The following is a 23,279-nucleotide window of genomic DNA, read 5'->3' as shown; positions in this document are numbered from 1 at the left end:
TTTACGGAGGGTGTCTCCGTGAACAGCCTGCGAGCCTCCGATCGTGGCTCGCAGACGAAATGTAAACACGCGGGGAAGAAATCCCCTGTGTTTACATCATACGGTGCTGCTGTCGCAGCAGCGCCGTAAAGGAGATCGGCGATCCCCGGCCTCTAATTGGCCGGCATCGCTGTGGTACCAGACAATTACTCAGTTTTACACTGTGAAAGGCAAAACCGCAAGGGCGGAGGATTAGCTCTGTGCTTCAAATCCAGTTTGAATATCAAACCCCTTGCTGTAGCCCCCACCCACTCTTTTGAATGTCTAGCAGCCCAGCTCTCAGCTGGAAAAAAAATAAACATACTGCTTGTCTACCGACCCCCTCAGGGGCAAATCCAGGATTTCCAAGGGGGGGGGGGGGGCCTGAAAGTGGCGTGTGGGCGTGGCCAAAATATGGTGTGGGTGGAGCCAAATACTAGCAGTTTCTAGGCTAAATTGCACCCAGGGTGAGGGCGTAAAATGCGCCCCCAACGTGGAGACAGGTATAGGTGCCCGCAGTATAGGTAGCCAGCTATAGGTCCCCCCCCAGTATAGGTAGCCCATATAGTTGCCCCCAGTATAGGTTAGATAGGTATATGCCCCCCAGTATAGGTTAGATAGGTATATGCCCCCCAGTATAGGTTAGATAGGTATATGCCCCCCAGTATAGGTTAGATAGGTATATGCCCCCCAGTATAGATTAGATAGGTATATGCCCCCCAGTATAGATTAGATAGGTATATGCCCCCCAGTATAGGTTAGATAGGTATATGCCCCCCAGTATAGATTAGATAGGTATATGCCCCCCAGTATAGGTTAGATAGGTATATGCCCCCCAGGATAGATTAGATAGGTATATGCCCCCCAGTATAAGATAGGTGAAGGAAGGTGCCCGCCCCCTGTGTGGGGAGAAGATTGCCCGGGGGAGAAAAGACAGAAGAAAATGATGGAGGCGCCAGCCGCGCTAATAAGGGATGCGGGAACCGGCTTTATTCCTCGCTCCCTCCCTCCCTCCCTCTGAATGCCCCTCGCCTGCGGTGAATGTGTGCCCGGCTCCCCCATGAGTGTGTGCGCAGCGGAGCGGTAGGTCCTCTTACCGCAGATCAGGCGCACCAGCAACTGGAGTCTCATGCTTCCTGTTTACCATGACGTCACAGGAAGCATGAGACTCCAGTTGCTGGTGCGCCTGATCTGCGGTAAGAGGACCTACCGCTCCGCTGCGCACACACTCATGGGGGAGTCGGGCACACATTCACCGCAGGCGAGGGGCATTCAGAGGGAGGGAGGGAGGGAGCGAGGAATAAAGCCGGCTCCCGCATCCCTTATTAGCGCGGCTGGCGCCTCCATCATTTTCTTCTGTCTTCTCTCCCCAGCCGGCCGGGCCATGCAGCAGCCCCACTTCCGGTCTCGGTGCAGGGGGGTGTTCTAGACACCCAGAACAACCCCCTCCGTGCGCCACTGCCCCTGACGCTGGCTCAGCTTTTTTCAAGGAAATAGCAGAACTTGTATCTTGCATAACACTGAAACACCCTAGGTGGATAATTCTTGGAGACTTTAACGCACGGGTCGATACACACTCTTCCCAATTTGGAACTAAGCTACTTCTCTCCATGAATGAACTGGGCTTCTCTCAAGCTGTCAACCTCCCTACCCACAAAAAAGGACACACTTTGGACCTCATTTTCCATTCAGAACTCCTAATATCCAATGTGGAAATTGATCCAGTAGTTTGGTCAGACCACCACACTGTCCACTTCTCCTTTACAGCACCGGCTACAAAACACCAAGTGAAAGAACTAATAAAATATCGTTCCTTGAAAGGTTTGACACCCCAACACCTTCAGAACAGCCTCAATCTAGGTGGACTGACAGATCACAACTTAGGCCTTGAATCCATGGTCCTTAAATATAACCACGATGTCTCAGCCGCTTTTGACGCCATAGCTCCCTTAAAGATTAAACGTTCCGCACCATTACATCACGCTCGCTGGTTTGACAACGCTATAAAGGAACTAAAGAAACAGGGACGCAGACTGGAACGAAGGTGGCGCAAACATCAGTCTCCTGATGACAAACTTTCCCTAATTGCTCACCTGAAAAAATATCAAACGATGATTAACAAAAAGAAGTCCTTATTCCTGTCTCACGAAATTGCAAATGCAGCCAACAGACCTGCCCAACTCTTCCGCACGGTTGACAGTCTCTGCAATCCATCTTGCAGGAAATCCAGCATCAGACCTTCACAGGAACTGTGCGAGAAATTTGCCCACTTCTTCTCAGACAAAGTCTCCTCCATACGATCTGCCATTCAATTCACAGCCCCAGAAACCCATGCAGAGCCATATAACAGGTGCAAAAATAGCCTACCACCATGGTCTGATTTTAAGGTAATCACTGAAAAAGACATCTTGGATATCCTCTCAACCCTTCGCCAGACTACCTGCGATCTGGACCCTGGCCCCACTAAGTTCATGTTGAAATGCCCTGAACTATTTACACCGGCATTCCACAAAATAGTCAACGGCTCCTTACAAGAAGGGTGGTTTCCCTCTACTCTGAAAGAAGCAATCGTCAGGCCTCTACTCAAGAAACCATCCTTAGACCCAGATGCTCTAAACAGCTACAGACCTGTCTCAAACCTCCCCTTTCTGGGAAAAGTTATTGAAAAGGCTGTCTACCTCCAACTTGAAGCCAGGCTCTCCAGAAACAACATCCTTGACCCTCTTCAATCTGGTTTCAGGAAATATCACAGCTGTGAAACAGCCCTCACCCAGATTTGCAATGATCTGCTCATTGCAAGAGACAAGGGTCAATGTTCCATCCTGATTTTGCTCGACCTCTCAGCGGCTTTTGACACAGTCGATCATGAAATCTTACTCAACAGGCTACAAGAGTACTGTGGCATAGATGGCATTGTTCTCCGGTGGTTCAACTCCTTCCTGGCTGGCAGAACACAAAGGGTAGCCTTAGGGCCCTTCCTCTCCAACCCTGTACCACTAAAATACGGTGTACCTCAGGGCGCAATATTATCCCCTTTACTGTTCACCATATACATGCTGCCACTTGGAGAAATCATACAAAAACATGGCCTGACATATCATTGCTATGCTGATGACACCCAGCTATATTTGTCATTCAAACCTGATGTCACAGACCCTACTCCACAAATAAACGCATGCTTAGCTGAGCTTCAGGAGTGGATGAATAATAATTGGCTAAAACTTAATGCTGACAAAACTGAGGTTCTTGTTATCGAGGGCCAGGGCTCAACAGCAAAGCAGCTCCAGTCTCAACCAACACCGCTAAGGATAGGGAGCTCAGACCTGAACAACTCAGACTGTGTGCGCAGCCTGGGAGTACTGATTGATGGGAAATTAAGCTTCAGGAATCAAATCTCAGCTGTTGTGAAACATTCCTTCTTTCACCTAAGGAATATTGCAAGGATTAAACACCTAATTCCTTCAGAGGATCTTCCAACCCTAGTTCATGCCTTCGTCACATCAAGGTTAGACTACTGCAACGTCCTCTACACAGGCCTGCATAAGAAAGACTTACGCCGCCTGCAATAAGTACAGAATGCCGCCGCAAGGCTGTTAACGAGCCAACCCCGCCATTGCCACATAACACCAACCCTGAGCTCACTCCACTGGCTTCCGATAAAATGGAGAATTCTGTTTAAAGTGTACCCGAGGTGACATGTGACATGATGAGATAAACATGTGTATGTACAGTACTAAACCTATTAATAACCAGGGTGTTTTACTTGTTTTATTTTGCTGCCTGAAATAGTTGATTTTTAAGGCTGGAAATGACAGCTTCTGTCTTGTCAGAACCTTGTCAGGAATATAGTAAACATCACTGATAAGCAAATTACCAACATAAAAGTTTTTTTGTGGCAAAATACATTTTCTACATATTTCTGAGAGCAGATGGAGAGAGAAAGGGTCGATATAGTTCATGTATTTTCATTTAGGAACACTTAATAGACTGCAACTGAGCAGAGACAACAAAACATTCTATCTACTTTCTAAATGTTTAAATATAAAATAAAATCCTGGGATGTCTTACAAAGTCATTTTTAGGAGTAGGAGGATAAATATAATTGTTTATCTCATCAGTTTATTTTCACCTCGGGTTCACTTTAAGATCGGCTTACTGACATTCAAATCCTTGCACAATCTGGGCCCTGGATACCTGAAGGACTTGTTGCAACTACATCACACCCCCCACAATCTTAGATCAAAAGGACGTAACACCTTGGTCACCCCCAGAGTCCACCTCAAAACCTTTGGAGACAGAGCCTTTTGTCATGCTGCCCCTACACTTTGGAACTCCCTGCCACACCCAATCAGGACAGCCCCATCCCTGGAAGCATTTAAGTCTAAACTGAAAACCTACCTTTTCAGTTTGGCATTCATGAACATCTGACTATCTCCTCTGTAACACAACCCAGCCTGAAACCCTGTATTAATCTGAGACACAGCTATGCGCTTTGAGTCCTATGGGAGAAAAGCGCTTTACAAATGTTATTATTGTATTATTGTATCAGAGGCGGTACAGGACGAATCGCCTTCTCTTGCCGCCCATAGCGAGAGGGAGGGAAGGAGAGGGAGGAATATCGCTGCGGAGGGGGGCTTTGAGGAATTTCATGTTAACAAGAAAACAACCAGTTCAGGTATTGCAGACTACATCTTTCCCAGAAAACAATGAGTGTTAATGAGCATTACAATAAGTGTGCAGCTATAAAAACCCCTTGGTGCTTTCATATCGTCTATTTTGAGGACACAGAACAGGAAATTACCATTGTCAAAAATATTCCAAATTGTGGATTCAGGTCGACGTTATCGCCATCGCTGAAGAGGAACTGCTTCCTCCTCTCCCTGCGAGCCGTCAGCACTATGTGTATCTGCTGAGCTGCCACTGATAAGACTGGCAGGTCAATGCGATTGAATTCATCAAAACATCCCCAGGATCCCGACTGAGCCAGGCCTGCAGAGAGAAGAAGAGATAACAGGAATATGAAGAAGACGCAAGCATGCTAAATACATCTCCGCCTTCTTAAAACAGAAGGTATTGTCAAATATTCAGCATTATGTGAGCAGGAAAGATCTCCCACGATGCAAGGCTTGTCAGTGAGTGAATATGCAGATGATTTCCTTACGAGATGCCAGGCAGCGTACATCAGGGACCAATATGTATGCTGTATCAGCTGTCCTCAAAATCTGCATTAATTCTTTCCTTATCTTGTTCACGTAATGCACTAATCAGTACACAGAAATACCTGCACCGTCTGTCATACCAACACTTTATTTATGATTTATTGTGTGTTTAGATTATACACCAGCGGTTCTGGATGCTTGTCTGGCTTACAGGGGCGAAAAGAGATAATTTGCATATTCAGTAGAGGTGCATTGTGGGTAACCACAAACGTTCACTTATAGCTGAATTATTGCAAGTTTCCTTCTGTTTTAAGAAGGCAAATTTCACCAAGCATTGCTAATTAGTAGGAGGGCTTTTCGTCCCCTTTATCCCCCTATACATTCCTAGTGGTTTGGGTCACCCTAAGCTGCTTGGTTACTCTGTTGTACTGGTTCAAGCCCTATCCCATACAGCCATATCAGTCCACTGATGAGGGCCAAAAGCCCGAAACAGGCTGTCTACATGTGGTGATGATGTAACTGTGTAATATTTAAAGCTATAGGCTTGCTATACACCAGCGGTTCTGGATGCTTGCCTGGCTTACAGGGGCAAAACGAGATAATTTGCATATTCAGTAGTGGTGCATTGTGGGTAACTACAAATGTTAAGTTATAGCTGAATTATTGCACGTTTTCTCTGTTTTAAGCAGGCCAATTTCACCTGATAATATGTAGTGTGACCCAAATTCTATATAAAGTCCATGCTCAAACAGCAAAACACACAACTGCTTAGAGTCTATCTATTTATATGTAATTTATACGACAGAGGCTGCCATCTTCATTGTTTTATGAACAATGCCAGTTGCCTGGCTTCCAAGCTGAGCTTTCGGCTCTCGGTGTGTAAAAGTCACACACCTGCAACAAGCATGCAGCCAGTGGATTCACACCAGAGTCACACATCTGATCTGCATGCTCATTCTGGGGAAGCGACTTAAATTGGAGGCAAATTAAAAATACAAGATTTCAGAAATATAATCTATTTTCTAACTTATAGTAATGAATGGCAGCCTTTTTTCAGCTGCATGATGACAAATATAAAATATTTTACATTTAATGGAGGAACCCCTCCCTTCCTTTCATATTGCCAGGACAGAATCCGGCAGACTGGTGGAGGAGATAAAAAACAAAAACAAAACACAGGCTGCTACTGATGATGTCACAGGGGAGGTGATCTCAGCGTGTGTGAGATTTCACATAGACGACGCCCATGTGAGGGAGGGTAGCTGATGATAAACACACCCATGATCTAAAACCTCTTACTGAGCTCACAAGTAATGGCAGCCACCTGTATAACCCTAGTTATGAAAAGAGAAAGGCGAAAAGCATGCATTGAAATGCTCATAGGCTTGAAGGAGTGTTTATTTATCTTTGTATGTGTCAGAGTGGTGCAACTAAATATTTTGAATTTAAAAAATGTTTGGTTTGGGTCCGCTTTAAGGTAGCCCTACACTAGCTTGATTTCCCGTCATTATACAGCAGATTCTATCACTGTGATCGAATCTGCTGTGAAATCATTAACAGTCAGTCGATCGGTCCAGATGGAAAATTTTGCTCAGTTGCTAGCGGGTAGTGAGCGCATTGCTAGCGGCGTTCTATTTGGCGACGACCGACACAGCATAGCGGCAGCAATAATCTCGCCTGTCCGCCGGCGTGAGTCCCCAGGGTCTGTGCTGTCACTTCTTCTGGCTAGCCTTCTTCCCTATGTCCTCTTCACTTCCTGCCCCATTCTGTGACAGGCCGAAGTTCAAACAGCAGTGCGCCCTCTAATATTTGAGCTTCGGCTTTCCACAGGACGGGACAGGAAGTGAAGAGGACATGGAAGAGGACGCCAGAAGAAGTGACAGCACAGACTATGGGGACTTGTGCGGGTGGACAGGCGAGATTATTGCTGCTAGCCTGGGAAGCCCAAATGGGGGGTGGCCTGGGGGCAGTGAGGCAGGTGGCGGCTCCACAGGTTTCAAATAGATTTCATGCTGAAAATCTTTGTGCAGTGTGTGGGCAGCCAATAGATCCTTCTGTTGGTCGGATCTATCTGTTGGTTGATCTGGTGGCTATCAAGAAGGGTGTAAGGCTACCTTCATAGTGTTAGAGGCGAAGCATCAGCGCACAAGCCGGGCAACTGGAATTGCTTATAAGGGAATGATAATGGTAGTCTCCATATTCCTACTCACTTTAGTTTCCCTTTTAAATAGATTACACCTTAAAGGACAACTAAAGTGAGAAGAATATGGAGGCTGCCATATTTATTTCCTTTTAAACAATACCAGTTGCCTGGCAGCCCTGCTGATCTATTTAGCTGCAGCAGTGTCTGAATAACACCAGAAACAAGCATGCATCTAGTCTTGTCAATAATGTCAGAAACACCTGATCTGCTGCATGCTTGTTCATGGTCTATCGCTAAAAGTATTAGAGGCAGAGGATCAACAGGACAGCCAGGCAACTGGTATTGTTTAAAGAGGAGCTGTTATATAGGTATAGGGTCTCAGAGAAAAAAAACACATATATCAGTAGCTAAATATTGGCTGTACTTACATTACATATGCATTTCACTGTCCATGTTTGGATTTCACAGAATTTTTATATAGTATTTGCAGAGAATGATGCTCCTGACAGCTCATGGCAGGTCCTATGAAGCCAATTGTGATGTAATATCCTCCCTCCTTCCTGATGATTCGATCAGGATCAAAGATCCTAATGGTTCATGATCTGGACAACACTATTGTGCAGTGAATATTAGTTAGCCATGTGGCTAGGAACAATAGCGACTCATGCAGTATACTCTGGAACATGTGCCCTGTGATTTTTTCAGTGCTGTGATGTTACAAGCTGCTGTAACATGAGCCTGTAACTTCCCACTGTGAAAGCAGCCTTAGGGCATGATAGGGAAATGAAGGGGGAGGACCCAAGGTAGTGCAGAGTGGGGAGAAGAAGCAGCCCCAGAATGCTTTGCAGTATGTTATGCGGCCTGGCTGCCTCCTTAGGGGCTTGGGAATAACCAGCCTTGCTGTTCAGCAAGGATCAAAGTAAGAGAGATTTTTAACTTCAGTATTGCCTTTTTGGCTTCTTTCTAAACTGTTTAACACAGGAGAATAGAGGTTTAAATTAGCTTTTGCAGCCTGACAGTTACTCTTTAAAAGGAAATAAATATGTTACCTTACATATACCGCTCGTTACAGTTGTCCTTTAACCATTTCAGCCCGCGGGGATTTTTCACCTTATGCATCAGAGCAATTTTCACCTCCCATTTATTCGCTAATAACTTTATTACTACTTATCACAATGTATTGATCTATATCTTGTTTTTCCGCAACTAATTAGGCATTCTTTGGCTGGTACATTTTGCTAAGAATTATTTTTTTATAAAGGCATTTTAACAGGATGAATAAGAAAAAAAATGGAAAAAAATCATTATTTCTCAGTTTTCGGCCATTATAGCTTTAACCTCCCTGGCGTTCTGATTTATGGCGGCGCACGGCCGCGGGAGGGTTTTTTGAAGCTATTTTTTTTTACATGTAGCTAGCCTAGCGCTAGGTACATGATTCCCTACTCCCTGCTGAATCCCTCCCACCCCTCCGATCGCTGCCGGCACACATACCCAACAGGAAATCCCGTTCTGAACGGGATTACCTGTATGGGCTTCCCCAATCGCGATGACGTCATCGACGTCGTGACGTCAGGGGGAGTCCCGATCCACCCCATAGCGCAGCCTGGCGGTGATTGGCCAGGCTGCGCAAGGAGTCTGCAGGGGGGGCCTCTTTCACGGCGGATAGCAACAAACATGCAGCTAGCAAAGTGCTAGCTGTGCGTTTGAAAAAAGAATTGTACAAATCAGCCCACCAAGGCCTGAGCAGTGCACTGCGGCATTACTGGATGAGCTGAGCTCGTCCGTATCGCCCAGGAGGTTAAAATAATGCACGCTACCATGATTAAAACCTATGTATTTTATTTGCTCGTTTGTCTCGGTTATGACACCATTTAAATTTTGTCCCTATCACAATGTATTGCGCCAATATTTTATTTGGAAATAAAGGTGCACTTTTTCCGTTTTGCGTCCATCCCTATTTACAAGCCTATAATTTAAAAAATGTTTGTAGTATACCCCCTTCAAATGCATAATTAAAAAGTTCAGACCCTTAGGGAACTATTTATGTCTTTTTTTTTTTATTGTAATTTTTTTTTCCATAAAAAAATGTATTTGGGTAATATTTTGGTGTGGGAAATAAACAGTTAATTTTTAATGTTATTATATGTGTAAATTGTAATGTAATAAATATGTAGATGTAGTTTTACTATTTGGCCACAAGATGGCCTCCTTGAGTTTTTTTTTCCTCCTTGTGCCTCTTGCTAACCGGAAGCACAAGGGGGACGCGGAAAATTTTACGTGCAAAAATACTGAAGCCTCTTGTAAGAGCGCTTCGGTTTTTCTGCTGGGGACACTGATCGGTGATCGGGAACCATGTTCCCCGTTCACTGATCCCAGGGCTGCCGGGGGACAGCACGGAGGCGCGCCCGCGATCACGCGCGGGAGTGCGGCACCGCAGCAGAGCAGCCGCCCGGACGTGAGCTTCACGTCCGGGCGGCAGAAATGGTTAAACAAATTTGTGGTAGACCTGCCTGCATTTGTGGTAGACCTGTTCCTGCCAGCGACGCAATCTACGATTACATCCAACCGAAAGCCTCCCACCTGAAAGCTACCTAATTTATGCAATTCCTGCTAGATTTGGTACGGCAGGCAAAGGGTCTATAACAATACACCTGATTGGCAGACTGGCACCTGCTGACCAAATAAAGGTAGGAAATTGCTTTAGCTGGGAGTGAGCATTTGTGTGTGTTGCAGTTGGCATTCAGTTTAGAGGCAATGGGGTGTATTCCCTGGTGGTGAGAGGTCCAGGGCTCGCCTGCACTTTCCTCTGGGTATCGCATGGTGGTGTAGGGGCCCCCGACCAGTGAGAGAGACTGGGGCCCCTGGCTGTCATCCGAACCAGTGTTTGTATATTTCGATACATCAATGATAATCATAGTTTAAAATCTGTTTTAAAAAACTGTCTCATTCAAAACAACTTTGAATACATTCTTTTTATGCTGAACAAAATGCTTTTTAGACAGATTTAAAGAGACACTGAAAAAAAAAATTATATAATGATTTGTATGTGTAGTACAGCTAAGAATGAAAACATTAGGAGCAGAGACATGAGTCTAATATTGTTTCCAGTACAGGAAGAGTTAAGAAACTCCAGTTGTTATCTATGCAAAAAGGCCATTAAGCTCCACCACTTTCAAAGTCGCAGGGAGCTCTGTCTTCTGAAGCTTATTATCTCAACTGTCTGGCACTATATTGTTTTTTTTTCCTGCAGAGAACAGGTCAAAAGGTCACTAGCCTGCTCAGTAAAATTATTTAGAATGCTGAGTAGTGTGTAAACTGCAAATATTAGAGAATGATGAAATGTTATAAAAAAAACTATATAACTGAAAAAAAATATGAGAATATTTGCTTTGCTACTAATGTTCTAGTAATTATCCGTACTACACAACCAATTCATTATATCAATTTTTTTTTCACTTTGTCTCTAACGCAATAATTGTCATTGTCCTCTCTAGATTTGTCTGAGGCATCATTTTTTTTTTAATGGAGAGGGAGCAGGAGTGAATAACATGAACCCGAGAGAAAGTTCTGGAGCTGATAGAATTTCTGCATCAGGTAGATTTCATCCACGTTTGGTGCAAACTATAAAACAGTATAAAGGACTGGAGCACAGCGTAAATTATAGATAAAGCATGATAGAATTTTTACGGTTGAATCTCTTCCACATCAGTGGTTAATGTGTGGATTATAAAGTATAAAGTAGTTTAAGGAATTCAGTAAACTATAAAACAGTATAAAGTGTCAGAGGACAGTATAAGCTACATATAAGGAACTGACAGAATTTATGTAGCTGCAGTTTTTACTGATTGGTCGTTGGGAGTGCAGAGTTGATGTAAACTTTGGTGCAGAATGTATAATATCAGAACACAGCATAAATTATCCATAAAGCACTGGTTTCACAGCAGGTGTGTCAGTTTAATGCAGCAAACTGGTTGGTGTAATAAATGGAGCAGGATAGGAGAAATAATTTACACAATCCTTATAATAAATGAAGCATCATAGGAGAAAGGATTTACCGTATACAGTGTATACTATTATGAATTTTATTATATATAAAATACATTGAGTGCCGCTGGTTTACGGCAAGCCTATATAATCCAGCTTGCAGAGAGCTGTTAGGGTAGTCTGGCCCTTATCAGGGCAAAGACTGTATTGATATGGGTCTATGGTGGGACTTGCAAGACAGAGATGTCACAGGGTATCCAATTCTAGCACACCCGAAGTGAGAGGGATATGGAGGCTGACATACAGTGCTGTCCATAATTATTCATACCCCTGGCAAATTTTGACTTAAAGCTACTTTTATTCAACCATCAAGTATTTTTTGACGGGAAATGACATAGGTGTCTCCCAAAAGATAATAAGAGGATGTACAAGAGGCATTATTGTAGAAAAAAAAAATCTCAGCTTTTATTTACATTTGACCAAAAAGAGTCCAGTCCAAAATTATTCATACCCTTCGCAAACTGTCACAGTCTGTGGGAAAATCCAAAGTTCTATACCATTCCAAATAGTCCTAGCTGTTCTAAAGCATCCTAATTACCCTGATTAATTGGAAACAGTTGTTTTAATCAACTCAACGGGTGAAAAACAGCAGCTCTCTGCAGTTGGTTTGTGGACAGCCATGGCTAAGACAAAGAAGCTCAGTGAGGACCTGTGGCAGCGCATTGTGGCTGCTCACAAGTCAGGGAAGGGCTACAAGGCTATTTCTAAATGTTTTCAAGTTCCAGTGGCTACAACAGTGCAAAGTATTATTAAAAACAAACAAGATGTTCCGCACTGTGGAAAATCTCAGAGGATGTGTTCGGAAGTCAAAAGTGGCGCCTGTGCCGGCCAGGAGGATAGTGAGAGAGGTGAAAAAGAATCCAAGGATCACCACCAAGGCCATCCAGGTGGATCTGGGCTCTGCTGGTGGCAATGTCTCAAGGCAGACAAGCCAACGGACACTGCACACTGCTGGGCTCCACGGATGCAGACCGAGGAGGATGCCACTTCTCCAGATAAGGAACACAAAAGCTTGCTTGGCCTTTGCTCATCTGGACAAAGAAGAAGACTTCTGGTCTTCTGCATTATGGTCAGATGAAACAAAAATTGAATTGTTTGGGCACAATGATATATGTTTTTTTTATTTGGTGATTCTTGTAAGGGCCAAGAATACCTAGGTGAGAAGTAGGGAGAGACCAGCAGCACAATGGTGCAGTATAGGGACGATAAACTCATATAAATATATACTTACAAAGGTGGGTTGCAGTTCCTGCAACCACCGTAAAGGCCTGCAGGGAATTAACCATGCCTGCTCAGTACTCCAGGTCCTGCTGGATACTGGATGGTCGCTCTCCAGTAGTATGATAGACTTTGCAGAAAAACTGCAAAGCTATTACCTCCAAAGGAGGTCTAACTGGTAATGTGTAGGATGGAAATGCCCTATGTGCGTTCTATTTTAGTATTTTTAAATACAAATAAAAATTAATATAATAAAAAGAGAGGTAATTGCTTACCTCTCCAGAAGATATAGACACCAGTTCAACTGGAAAACATTTTTTATTCAAAAAGCAATCTGACAACGTGTTTCACAGGTCATGGCCCGCTTCCTCAGGTCAATACAAAAAGCAATCTGAAAATCTACTGGTCACAATGATGTTTCCTTTATTTGGCATAAAAACATGGAGAAACTTTTCCCCCAAAGAACACCATCCCCACTGTCAAACATGGTGGTGGGAACCTAATGCTTTGCGGGCGTTTTCATCCAAAGGACCAAGGAACCTAATCACAGTATATGGCACCATGAAAAAAGAGCAATACATGAGGATTCTCAATGACAACATCAAGCAGTCTGCAGAAAAACTTGGCCTTGGGCACCAGTGGACATTTCAGCATGACAATGACCCAAAACATACAGAAAAAGTGGTGACGAAATGGTTAGCAGACAACAACATTAACGTTTTGGAGTGGCCCAGCCAGAGTCCTGACTTGAATCCCATTGAGAATCTGTGGAGGGAGCTAAAGATCAGGGTGATGGCAAGAAGACCCTCCAACCTGAAAGATTTGGAGCTCATTGCTAAAGACGAATGGGCAAAAATACCTGTGGAGACATGCAAAAAGCTGGTCTGCAATTATAGGAAGCGTTTGATTGCTGTAATAGCCAATAAAGGCTTTTGTATTGATTATTGAGAAGGATATGAATAATTTTAGACTGGACACTTTTTGCTCAAATGTAAAAAAAAGCTGAGAAATGTTTTTACCTTCCACAATAATGCTTCTTGTACATCGTGTTATTATGTTTTTGAGAGACCCCTATGTCATTTCCCGTCAAAAAAACGTACTTGCTGGTTGAATAAAAGTAACTTTAAGTCATAATTTGCCAGGGATATGAATAATTATGGGCAACACTAAACAATGCACATTGTCTGGCTGTCCTGTTGGTCCTCTGCCTCTAATACTTTTAGCTCTGAACAAGCATGCAGATCGGTTGCACTGACTGCTCTGGCTGAATTTGTCACATGCTTGTTTCAGATGTGTGATTCAGGCCCCTTTTACACTTGCATTGGAAATCTGCATTGCGTATATAATCTGAAGGTAATCGCAAATTTTCTTCTTCAAATAAGCAAGAAGTTACCGCCATATTTTTTTAAAAAACATCCTGGCTAAGAAGGGCATTTTTTTATTGTTATGAATGTTAAGAAGTAGTGGCGGTATACTGGAGTATATGTAATAAACTGTGTTAAAGAGGAACTCCAGTGAAAATAATTTAATATAAAAAGGTGCTTAATTTTTACAATAATTATGTATACATGATTTAGTCAGAGTTTGCTCATTGTAAAATCTTTCCTCTCCCAGATTCACATTCTGACATGTATTACATGGTGACATTGTTACTGTGGGCAGATTATGTAGCTGTTCTGGCTTTAACAGACAGCTATAAACAGCCATTTCCTGTGTGTGTCATTGTTACATTGTGGCAGTTTGCCCAGAGTACCGTACGGTACCAGAGCCTCTTGTGGGAGGGGTTTCAGCACAAAATCAGTCATACAGCGCCCCCTGATGGTCTGTTTGTGAAAATCATTATATTTTTCATGTAAAAGTGGGTATCAGCTACTAATTGGGATAAAGTTCAATTCTTGGTCGGAGTTTCTCTTTAAGCATAATTACATGCATAAAGATTTCCTGAACAATGAGTAGAGCAGAATGCAATACATTACATGCAACACATTTCCCTCTACTCATTAAAGCAGTTAATGTATACAAGAACTGGATGGGAGGAGGTGCCCCAAAAATACAGTATATAACAATACAAGTTGACCAGTGGTGACTGCTCAGGGGCGTAACTAGGCCCCACCGGGCCCCCCTGCAGAATTTCAGAGCGGGCCCCTCCCCTCCCTGGGGCCCGCTCTTGGCCGTTTTGTGGGGGCTAGAGGGGTGGCAGCATGAGGGCAAAGCCTTGGCCACAGTCGGCGGGAAGTTTCCCCCCCCTCTCCCTCACCTCGGGGCTCTCCCCTCCAGCTAGATACAGTGAGGGCAGTGGGCAGCGGCGGGCAGATACATACCTCTTTCCGTGCGATCTACCGCAGACTCCTCGCTCTAGCGGCTGACGTCACTTCCAGAACTGACATCACTTCCGGAAGAAGGTATGTATCTGCCCGCCGCCCACTGCCCACACTGTATCTAGCTGGAGGGGAGAGCCCCAAGGTGAGGGAGAGGGGGGGGGAACTTCCCCTCTCCCCGCCGACTGTGGCCAAGGCTTTCCCCTCATGCTGCCACCCCTCCAGCCCCCACAAAATGGCCCCGAGGCAGCATGGGCTGCAGGGCCTATTGTTAAGCCACTGTGACTGCTTTATTCATAAGTTGCAAAATATATAGTGACCATTTCTACTTTTGCAGCTTCTGAGAGGCCTGCAGCTGACATGAAGCACTGCCAGAAATGTTTACTAATTATGGCTGATAAGGTAACATAAACAAAAGACAATGTGATCACTTCCTTGGCATTGGCTGATAAAGGTCCGTTCACATTCTCTACAAAAGTTGCCGCAAACAAACAACCAACATTGTGGAAACGACCGGCAACAAAGAAAAACAAGTATTTTCCAACCATGTTCGAACAATGTAGTTTAAAGCGGAACTGTCGCGAAAATCTTAAAATTTAAGACACATACAAATAAGAAGTACTTTTCTTCTTGAGTAAAATGAGACATAAATTACCTTTCTACCATGTTGGCGTCACTTACAGTAGGTAGTAGAAATCTGACATTACCGACAGATTTTGGGCTAGTCCATCTCTCTATAGGGGATTCTCAGCATGGCCTTTATTCTTTATAAATACATACCCTAAAAAATCTTTATACAAAGATGCTGGACAGCCTCCCTGCTCACAGTACACTATTTTGGTAGTTGGATAGAGTAACTGCCATTCACTAACTGCTTTTAAATATAAAGAAAACCCTGAGAAGAAGGGCTAGTCCAAAATCTGTCGGTAATGTCAGATTTCTACTACTTACTGTAAGTGACAGTAACATAGGAGAAAAGTAATTTATAGCTCATTTTACTCAGCAAGAAACGTACTTCTTATTTGTATGTGTTTTACATTTTAAGATTTTTGCGACAGTTCCTCTTTAAACATTGATCTGTTTGATGTATCGGTCTAAATGCACAATATTGGTTGCTCGTCATTGTCATTTGCTGTCAGACGTTTCAAATGACTTTTTCTGAGCGTGTGTACACAGCTTAAGCCTCCAACTGAAAGTGCTGTGTCTAATTATTGGAATGCAGTTCTGCTCCCACTCTATTCTGTAATTAATCTAATAGAGCAGAGAAGTGATGCTGAGTTTCATACCACTTTAACCAGCCTGTCCATCACCGCCGGAGGCTGCCGCTCAGGCCCTGCTGGGCCGATTTTCATCAAATAAAAAGGAGCACACGCAGCCGGCACTTTGCCAGCCGCGTGTGCTACCTGATCGCCGCCGCAGCGCGGCGATGCGCCGCGTGCAGAGGCGAAAGAGGGTCCCCCCAGCCACCCGAGCCCAGCACAGCCGGACCAAACAGTTCCGTCCAGCGCCAAGGGCTGGATCGGAGGCGGCTGACGTCAGGACGTCGGCTGACGTCCATGACGTCACTCCGCTCGTCGCCATGGCGACGAGGAAAGCAAAACAAGAAAGGCTGCTCATAGCGGCCTTTCTTGTTACTTCTGATCGCCGGAGGCGATCAGAAGTACGCATTAGGAGCGCCCTCTAGTGGGCTTTCATGCAGCCAACTTTCAGTTGGCTGCATGCAATAGTTTTTTTTTTAATTAAAAAAAACCGTCCGATCGCCAGCCTGGCGATCTTAATAGAACGCCAGTTAAAGGATACCCGAGTTGCCATGTGACATGATGAGATAGACATGTGTTTGTACAGTACATAGCACAAAAATAACTATGCTGTGTTCCATTTTTTCTTTCGCAGCCTGAAAGAGTTAAACATCAGGTATGTAAGTGGCAGTTTTCGGCAGTTTTCCAGTCAGGACTGGGTCAGACTACAGTGTGATAATCACTGATAAGAAATTACAACTATAAAACACTTTCCTAGCAGAAAATGGCTTCTGAGAGCAGGAAAGAGATAAAAAGGGTCAATAGTTCATAGATGTTAGCTCTGGCATATTTCAATGAATGTATCATTGAACAAAAACAATAAAGCAGTAAAAACTTAAAAAGTAGATTCAAATATAAAATAAAACCGTGGAATATCTTATAAAGTCATTTTTTTATGAGAGGAGTATAGGTACAATTGTTTATTTCATTAGTTTATTTTCACCTCGGGTGTCTTTTAAGTGTTATTTACTAAATCAGTAAAGATCAGGTACCTTTAAATATTCTCCCCAAGCCTCGGAAGTCCATCTGATCAGAGCAGTTAAAAACGACAACGTACTTCCCCAGGGCTTTTCCCATGTCTTTCACGGTTTCAGTCTTCCCAGTACCAGCAGGACCAGCCGGAGCTCCGCCCATATTCATCCCTACAGCCTGGGCTAATGTGATGTAACACCTGCCAATAACACGTTACACTATCAAACAGGATCAAGGAATATACATAATATGTACAATGTGTAAGATGTTTCCTTTGTATAAGTTTGTTGTTTTGATAGCAATAGCGTACAGTCCTCACCAGGGTTATGCTAGGTACTCACCATGCAGTTTCCTGTCTGATTGACAGGTATAATCAATCTTTCCTGACATGTTGTTGCTGGATGGTGTAATGGTTAAGGGCTCTGCCTCTGACACAGGAGACCTGGGTTCGAATCTCAGCTCTGCCTGTTCAGTAAGCCAGCACCTGCTCAGTAGGAGACCTTAGGCAAGTCTCCCTAACTAGGCTACTGCCTATAGAGCGCACCTTGGTGGCTGCAGCTCTTGCGCTTTGAGTCCGCCAGGAGAAAAGCGCAATATAAATGTTATTTGTCTTGTTTTTGTCTCGACATGTTAGATTCGTTCCTGATAACGGGATCAATTTTGTGCAGTACTGATCGGAAAATCCATCCCGTTATAGATTGGGAACAGATTGGACAAGTCGGAAATGATCGGTTCGACCCGTGGATCAGACGGGAAATTGCATTGTTTATACCAGGCATTACCCCAGCAATAAGAAATGTACATCTCTAGTCCTACCTGTCAGTCAGCGGCGTGATAGCGAGGCGATCGGTACACCCCAGGAACTCGTTCTGATACACAAAGTTGACGTCAGTGATGGACACCAAGACCTGGTCTAAATCTTCTCTGTAATAGAATCTGCTCTGCTTCTGCCACTCGAAGTCTGTCACTGATTTAATGGCCATTTTTACCTGGCACAATATACATGTGTTGCGTCACCATCTCTAAACAATTCATCAGTGTGTTAAAGTTCTGTATCCTTAATGTACTGTACAGAAATACTATACTATAAAATTACATTTATGAAGTCACATCTCTCAAAGGAGTTGGAAATAAATTCTACTCTACAAGACACACAACAAAATTCTCAAAGGACTTCTAGCTTTGGGTAGATCTAAAATGATCCCCCCCCCCCCAGATATAAATTGATGTGGTGACTTAAAGAGAACCAGAGACGTTTGCAAAAAGATTTTATACATACCCGGGGCTTCCTCCAGCCCCATAAGCCTGGGTCGCTCCCACGCCGCCGTCCACCGCTGCCTCTATCCGCCAGTACCGGGTCCCGTACTTTCGGCCAGTCGACGCAAGCGCATGCGCCTCCATACTACGCAGGCGCATGCGTAAGGCTATGGAGGGAGCCCCTGTGCATGCTGAAAATTGGCCGCGTCCGCCGGAAGTGACGGGACCCGGTAGCGGCGATAGAGGCAGTGGAGGACAGCGGTGTGGGAACGATCCAGGCTTATGGGGCTGGAGAAAGCCCCAGGTACATATAAAAGCTTTTTCATTTTTTCAATTCTCTTTGTCTCTGGTTCCCTTTAAGGAGGCCAGCCACTTACAGATGGCCACCAGATCAACAGTCAAATAGATCCTTCTCTGATTGAATCTGATCAGAGAGGTATCTATTAGCTGCCCACACCCTATGAACAGATTTTCAATAGATTTTAGCATAAAATTCTATTGGAAATGTGTGGAGTCGCCAACTGCCGGGTGCCCAATCTACTGTGCTCCCCTGGGTGTTGGAGGTGGAGTTAACTCTCACCTGTTCACTTCTCCCAGTGTCTTGTCTCCCAGGGTGCCTGTGTCATGTGACAAATGCCATAGGTCAAACACAAGAGGCCTGGCATGTATGCCACTGGACCTCTAGTGTTCCTCTAGCACTCCGGGAGAGAAGACACAGTGAGGAGCATCACGGCATGAAGAGAAAACAACCAACACAGGAGGAGGCACACCCGTGTGGACAGGTGAGAAATAGCTCTATTCAAAATTTGAAAAACATACCCTGTAGTGTTTAATCTATCTAACCCCTAATTGGGTGGAGGGAGAGAATTTAGCATCTGCATCCAACACTCTGCTTCAGTCTTCCCTTGAATCAAAGCCGCAACCACTGCGCTCCCGATATCTTCTGTCCAGTGTGCTTCAAAGGATTCAATCAATAAGGGCTTGTTCACACTACAAGAGCTTTTTCTAAGCGCTTGTGATTTTAAAAGCTCTTGCTAATGTAATGCTATGAGTGTGTTCTCACCTGAGCAATGTGATTTTGTAAAAATCCCCCAGATCATTGCATTAGCAAGAACTTTTCAAATCTCTAGTGCTTAAAAAGCTCTTGTAGTGTGAATCAGCCCTTTTGGTCAAAAATCGATCGATCATTGTTGGTGGCATCAATTTCTAGCAGACTCGATTACAGTGATGCTGAGGGGAAACATTGTGGTCACCTTTACAGTCATCTCTCTTTATGCATGCCGCATGCAGACACAAGCATGTGGCCGCGGGGAAGACATGTTGGAAGATGAGTTAATATTTGACAACTAATGTGGAAAACAGAGAAAAAAGTACCTGGCACTAAAATGCAGCAGGGTGGATCAACCGGAGCGGGACCTGGAGTGTGCTCATCCAACAAGGCAATTGTAGAGTAGAGATGAGAAGTAAAGGGGAGCACTGCTCCCTTAAAAGTCCTTTAATACAGTTGGGTATCATCATATCTCTTTAAAGAAGCTACTGTCCAAAAGGGTTTGGTTTCCCTTTTGGACTGTTGGCTGATGTTTTGTTCAAGTACTTTAACCACCTTACGACTGCCTAATGCCGATCGGCGGTCGCAAGGTGGCTCCCGTGTCAACGCCGATTGGCGTCAAGTCCTGGGGGCGGAGATTGCAGGGACTCGTGCGCTGATGCGCGTGCACCCCCACTTAAGTGATGGAGCTCAGCTTCGCCGCTGTCAGCGGCCATCTCCGCTAACAGACTGTTAGAAAACGAAACCGATGTCTATTTACATTGACCAGTGCTGCGATCTACAGCAGCGGTGTACTGGAGACAGCCCTGTCACTCCGCTGTCCCCTGGAGAGGCTGCAAACGCGATCCCCTCTCATAGGCTGATGCCTATGAGAGAGGATCACCCTGATTGGCTGGCGGGGGGAGGAAGAAATAATTTTAAAAAACCCTGCATTTTAATAAAAAAATAAATAAACATGCCAGCAGCGATCTGAGCCCGAATGATCTGCTGGTGGGCAGAAAAAGGGGGGTCCCATCTGTGTGCTCAATTGTATGGCTCTGCAGTAAGCTGATAAAGCTGTAGAGCACTGAATTGTAAAAAATAGCCTGGTCACTAGGGGGGGGGGGGGGAGAATGTTTTCCTTAAAGGGAGACTGTAGGGGGGTCGGGGGAAAATGAGTTGAAGTTACCCGGGGCTTCTAATGGTCCCCCACAGACATCCTGTGCCCGCGCAGCCACTCACCAATGCTCCTGCCCCGCCTCCGGTTCACTTCTGGAATTTCAGACTTTAATTCGATTCCCCTGATGTCACCAGGAGCGCAAGGCGCAGACACAGACCATACTGGGCCTGTGCAGTGCGCTCCTGGTGCCATCAGTGGGAGTGAGGACACGGCAACGCAGGCGCAGTGGTTTTCAGGCTTTAAAGTCTGAAACTCCAGAAGTGAACCGGAGGCGGGGCCGGAGCATCGGTGAGTGGCTGCGCGGGCACAGGATGTCTGCGGGGGACCATTAGAAGCCCCGGGTAACTTCAACTCATTTTCCCCTGACCCCCCTACAGTATCCCTTTAAGTGTTTAACCCCCACTGCCTTACTAGAGTCTGTCCCACTACCGGTAGCTGTGTCTGTGAAAAATGTAGCCCAATCCGATCCACCTGCTAACAAGCGAATTATGCTATTGGTTGTCGCCTCCAAGGCATCTGGAGTAAAGAGCTTTTAAAGGAGCAGTGTCCCGCTTCATTTCTCGTCTCTACTGTACTGTTTGACAACTCCTGCAGAATCTTGTCATCAGTGACCTTACTCTCTGCATAGGCGGTACAAAAAGTCCTGCACCCTATTTAATTCGTGTATTCAGGTGTAACCAGCACGGTCTCCTTCCCTTTATTCCTCCAACGGGTTTAAATAGGAAATATTGCTTATTTTTTATGATTATGATTTCTAAAATTATTTTCTCAGCGTTTGCCCATTGTAAAATCATTCCTCTCCCTGATTTACAGTTATCACAGGTGGTAACATCTTTAGTCCTGCCAGGTGTTCTCTGAAGAATGTTTTTTTTACTGAGAATCGAGGTTCACAGACAGAAAACTGTCAAAACCATGGCCCTGACATCACACCATGGGAGGGTTTTCACCACAGTATCAGCCATAGAGATGTCCTTCATGATTTGTTTGGGAAAAGGTAAAGATCTTTTGTGGGAAAGGGAGTATCGGCTACTGACTGGAATGCAGGGACGTAGCAATAGGGGTTGCAGAGGTAGCGACCGCATCGGGGCCCTTGGGCCAGAGGGGCCCCGAAGGGCCCTCCCCCAACTACAGTATTAGCTCTTTATTGGTCCTGTGCCTATAATAATGACTTCTATAGATACTTTGAATACTGGTAATCCTTAAGAAACTGTTTCCCATGCTTTTCTTGCACCTCTGACACTGTAGTTGCCATTGGCAGGTTTTGGTGCGCCGTATCAATTGTTATGTATAGAGTGCTTGGGGGGGCCCCATTGTCAAACTTGCACCGGGGCCCACAGCTCCTTAGCTACGCCACTGCTGGGATGACATTCAATCCTTTGTGACAGTTCCTCTTTCTTTACTTTATAACAAAGACGTACACCCCCATGCTGTAGTAAGTAACAGCAGGAAAATCTGCCTTGTGACTTGTCCATATATTACCAGCTCGTTGAAGATGTCTCTCTGGTGAACGTGAATGGTAATCAGAGTCTCGTATTTCACCCTTTCAAACTTTTTCAGGTTTTGCGTTGTCTGGCTGATGAGAGAGTTGAGGATGCCCAGGAATCTCCGATTGGTTACCTCCATGATTTTTCTATCCTCTTTAGCATTGCTGAGAGCTTCCTGTGAGTCTCGTGTCCACAGAATCTGAATGCCCAGGAGGCCAACCTGTAAAAAAAGATTTTTACAAAGATGCCCAACCTGTAAAACATCAACACTTCAAGCATACAGCATCCCGCTTAGGACTTCGAATACAAGAGTGATGTGGGGAAAACTGGGGAGCCAAAAGTAGAAATAAGAGGAGCATTTCTGGCTGGCAATCATTACAGAAAAACAAATTCATTGTGGCAAGACAAGAAATAGCGTAACTCTTGTAATAGACGTAATAGGGATGTGAAGGACCAAATATCTCCAGTATCCAGCTGTGTGTTCTGCAGAGGCCGCTGTGGCCCTTGGGTGATCTCAGCACATTCTGGTGAAATCTGACTATTTAGTGTGAACTACAGTGAAGTACACACATTTTCTGCCCGCATGGTTACCCAGGTTTCCTGCCTAGTGACGCTTCTGATTACACAGATCAGTGTTTTGTTCTGTTCACTGTACATTGTCCACTGTGTTGACATACCCATGATGAAACTGATGTATGTTATATGATACTGTTTTTAATACTTATTGTCACAAATGTTCCACTGCGCCTCTCTGCCTCTGAAGAAGTGGCTATTCTAGGGCCGTGAAACATGTTAGGCTGTACACTGTAGGATTAGAGATACTTATGTGACTTGTTTATGGTTTGTATACATTAAAGGACCTTTGTCGCAAAAATCTTAAAATTTTAAATATATGTAAACATATTCAATTAAGAAGTACATTTCTTCCTGAGTAAAGTGAGCCATAAATTACCTTTCTCCGATGTTGCTGTCACTTACAGTAGGTAGTAGAAATCTGACAGAACCAACAGGTTTAGGACTAGCCCATCTCCTCATAGGGGGGGGGGGGGGGGGGGGGTCACAGGGATTTCTTTATTTTAAAAATGCACTTAGTGAATGGCAGTTGCTCTGTCCAACTGCCCAAAAAGTGTACGGTGAGCAGGGAGGCTGGCCAGCATCTTT

At 44.6% G+C, this 23,279-nt stretch overlaps 1 protein-coding gene across 4 annotated transcripts in view; it reads right to left on the bottom strand.

Annotated features, from left to right (window-relative positions):
• DNAH8 (dynein axonemal heavy chain 8) overlaps nucleotides 1-23,279 on the bottom strand; it is a 491,368-nt gene that overhangs the window by 214,733 nt on the left and 253,356 nt on the right. For all 4 annotated transcript variants that reach the window (XM_068232705.1, XM_068232706.1, XM_068232709.1 and 1 more), the window contains 4 exons: nucleotides 22,114-22,338; nucleotides 17,987-18,159; nucleotides 17,191-17,369; nucleotides 4,820-5,007 (listed from right to left, as the gene is read on the bottom strand). In XM_068232705.1, coding sequence (XP_068088806.1) covers nucleotides 4,820-5,007; nucleotides 17,191-17,369; nucleotides 17,987-18,159; nucleotides 22,114-22,338 — 765 coding nt within the window. The remainder of the gene's footprint in view (nucleotides 1-4,819; nucleotides 5,008-17,190; nucleotides 17,370-17,986; nucleotides 18,160-22,113; nucleotides 22,339-23,279) is intronic.

Source organism: Hyperolius riggenbachi, chromosome 4, assembly GCF_040937935.1.
Source record: "Hyperolius riggenbachi isolate aHypRig1 chromosome 4, aHypRig1.pri, whole genome shotgun sequence".
Lineage (NCBI taxonomy): Eukaryota > Metazoa > Chordata > Amphibia > Anura > Hyperoliidae > Hyperolius > Hyperolius riggenbachi.
Note: the sequence above shows the minus strand (reverse complement) of the source record. Positions and strands in the feature narration are given on the sequence as shown.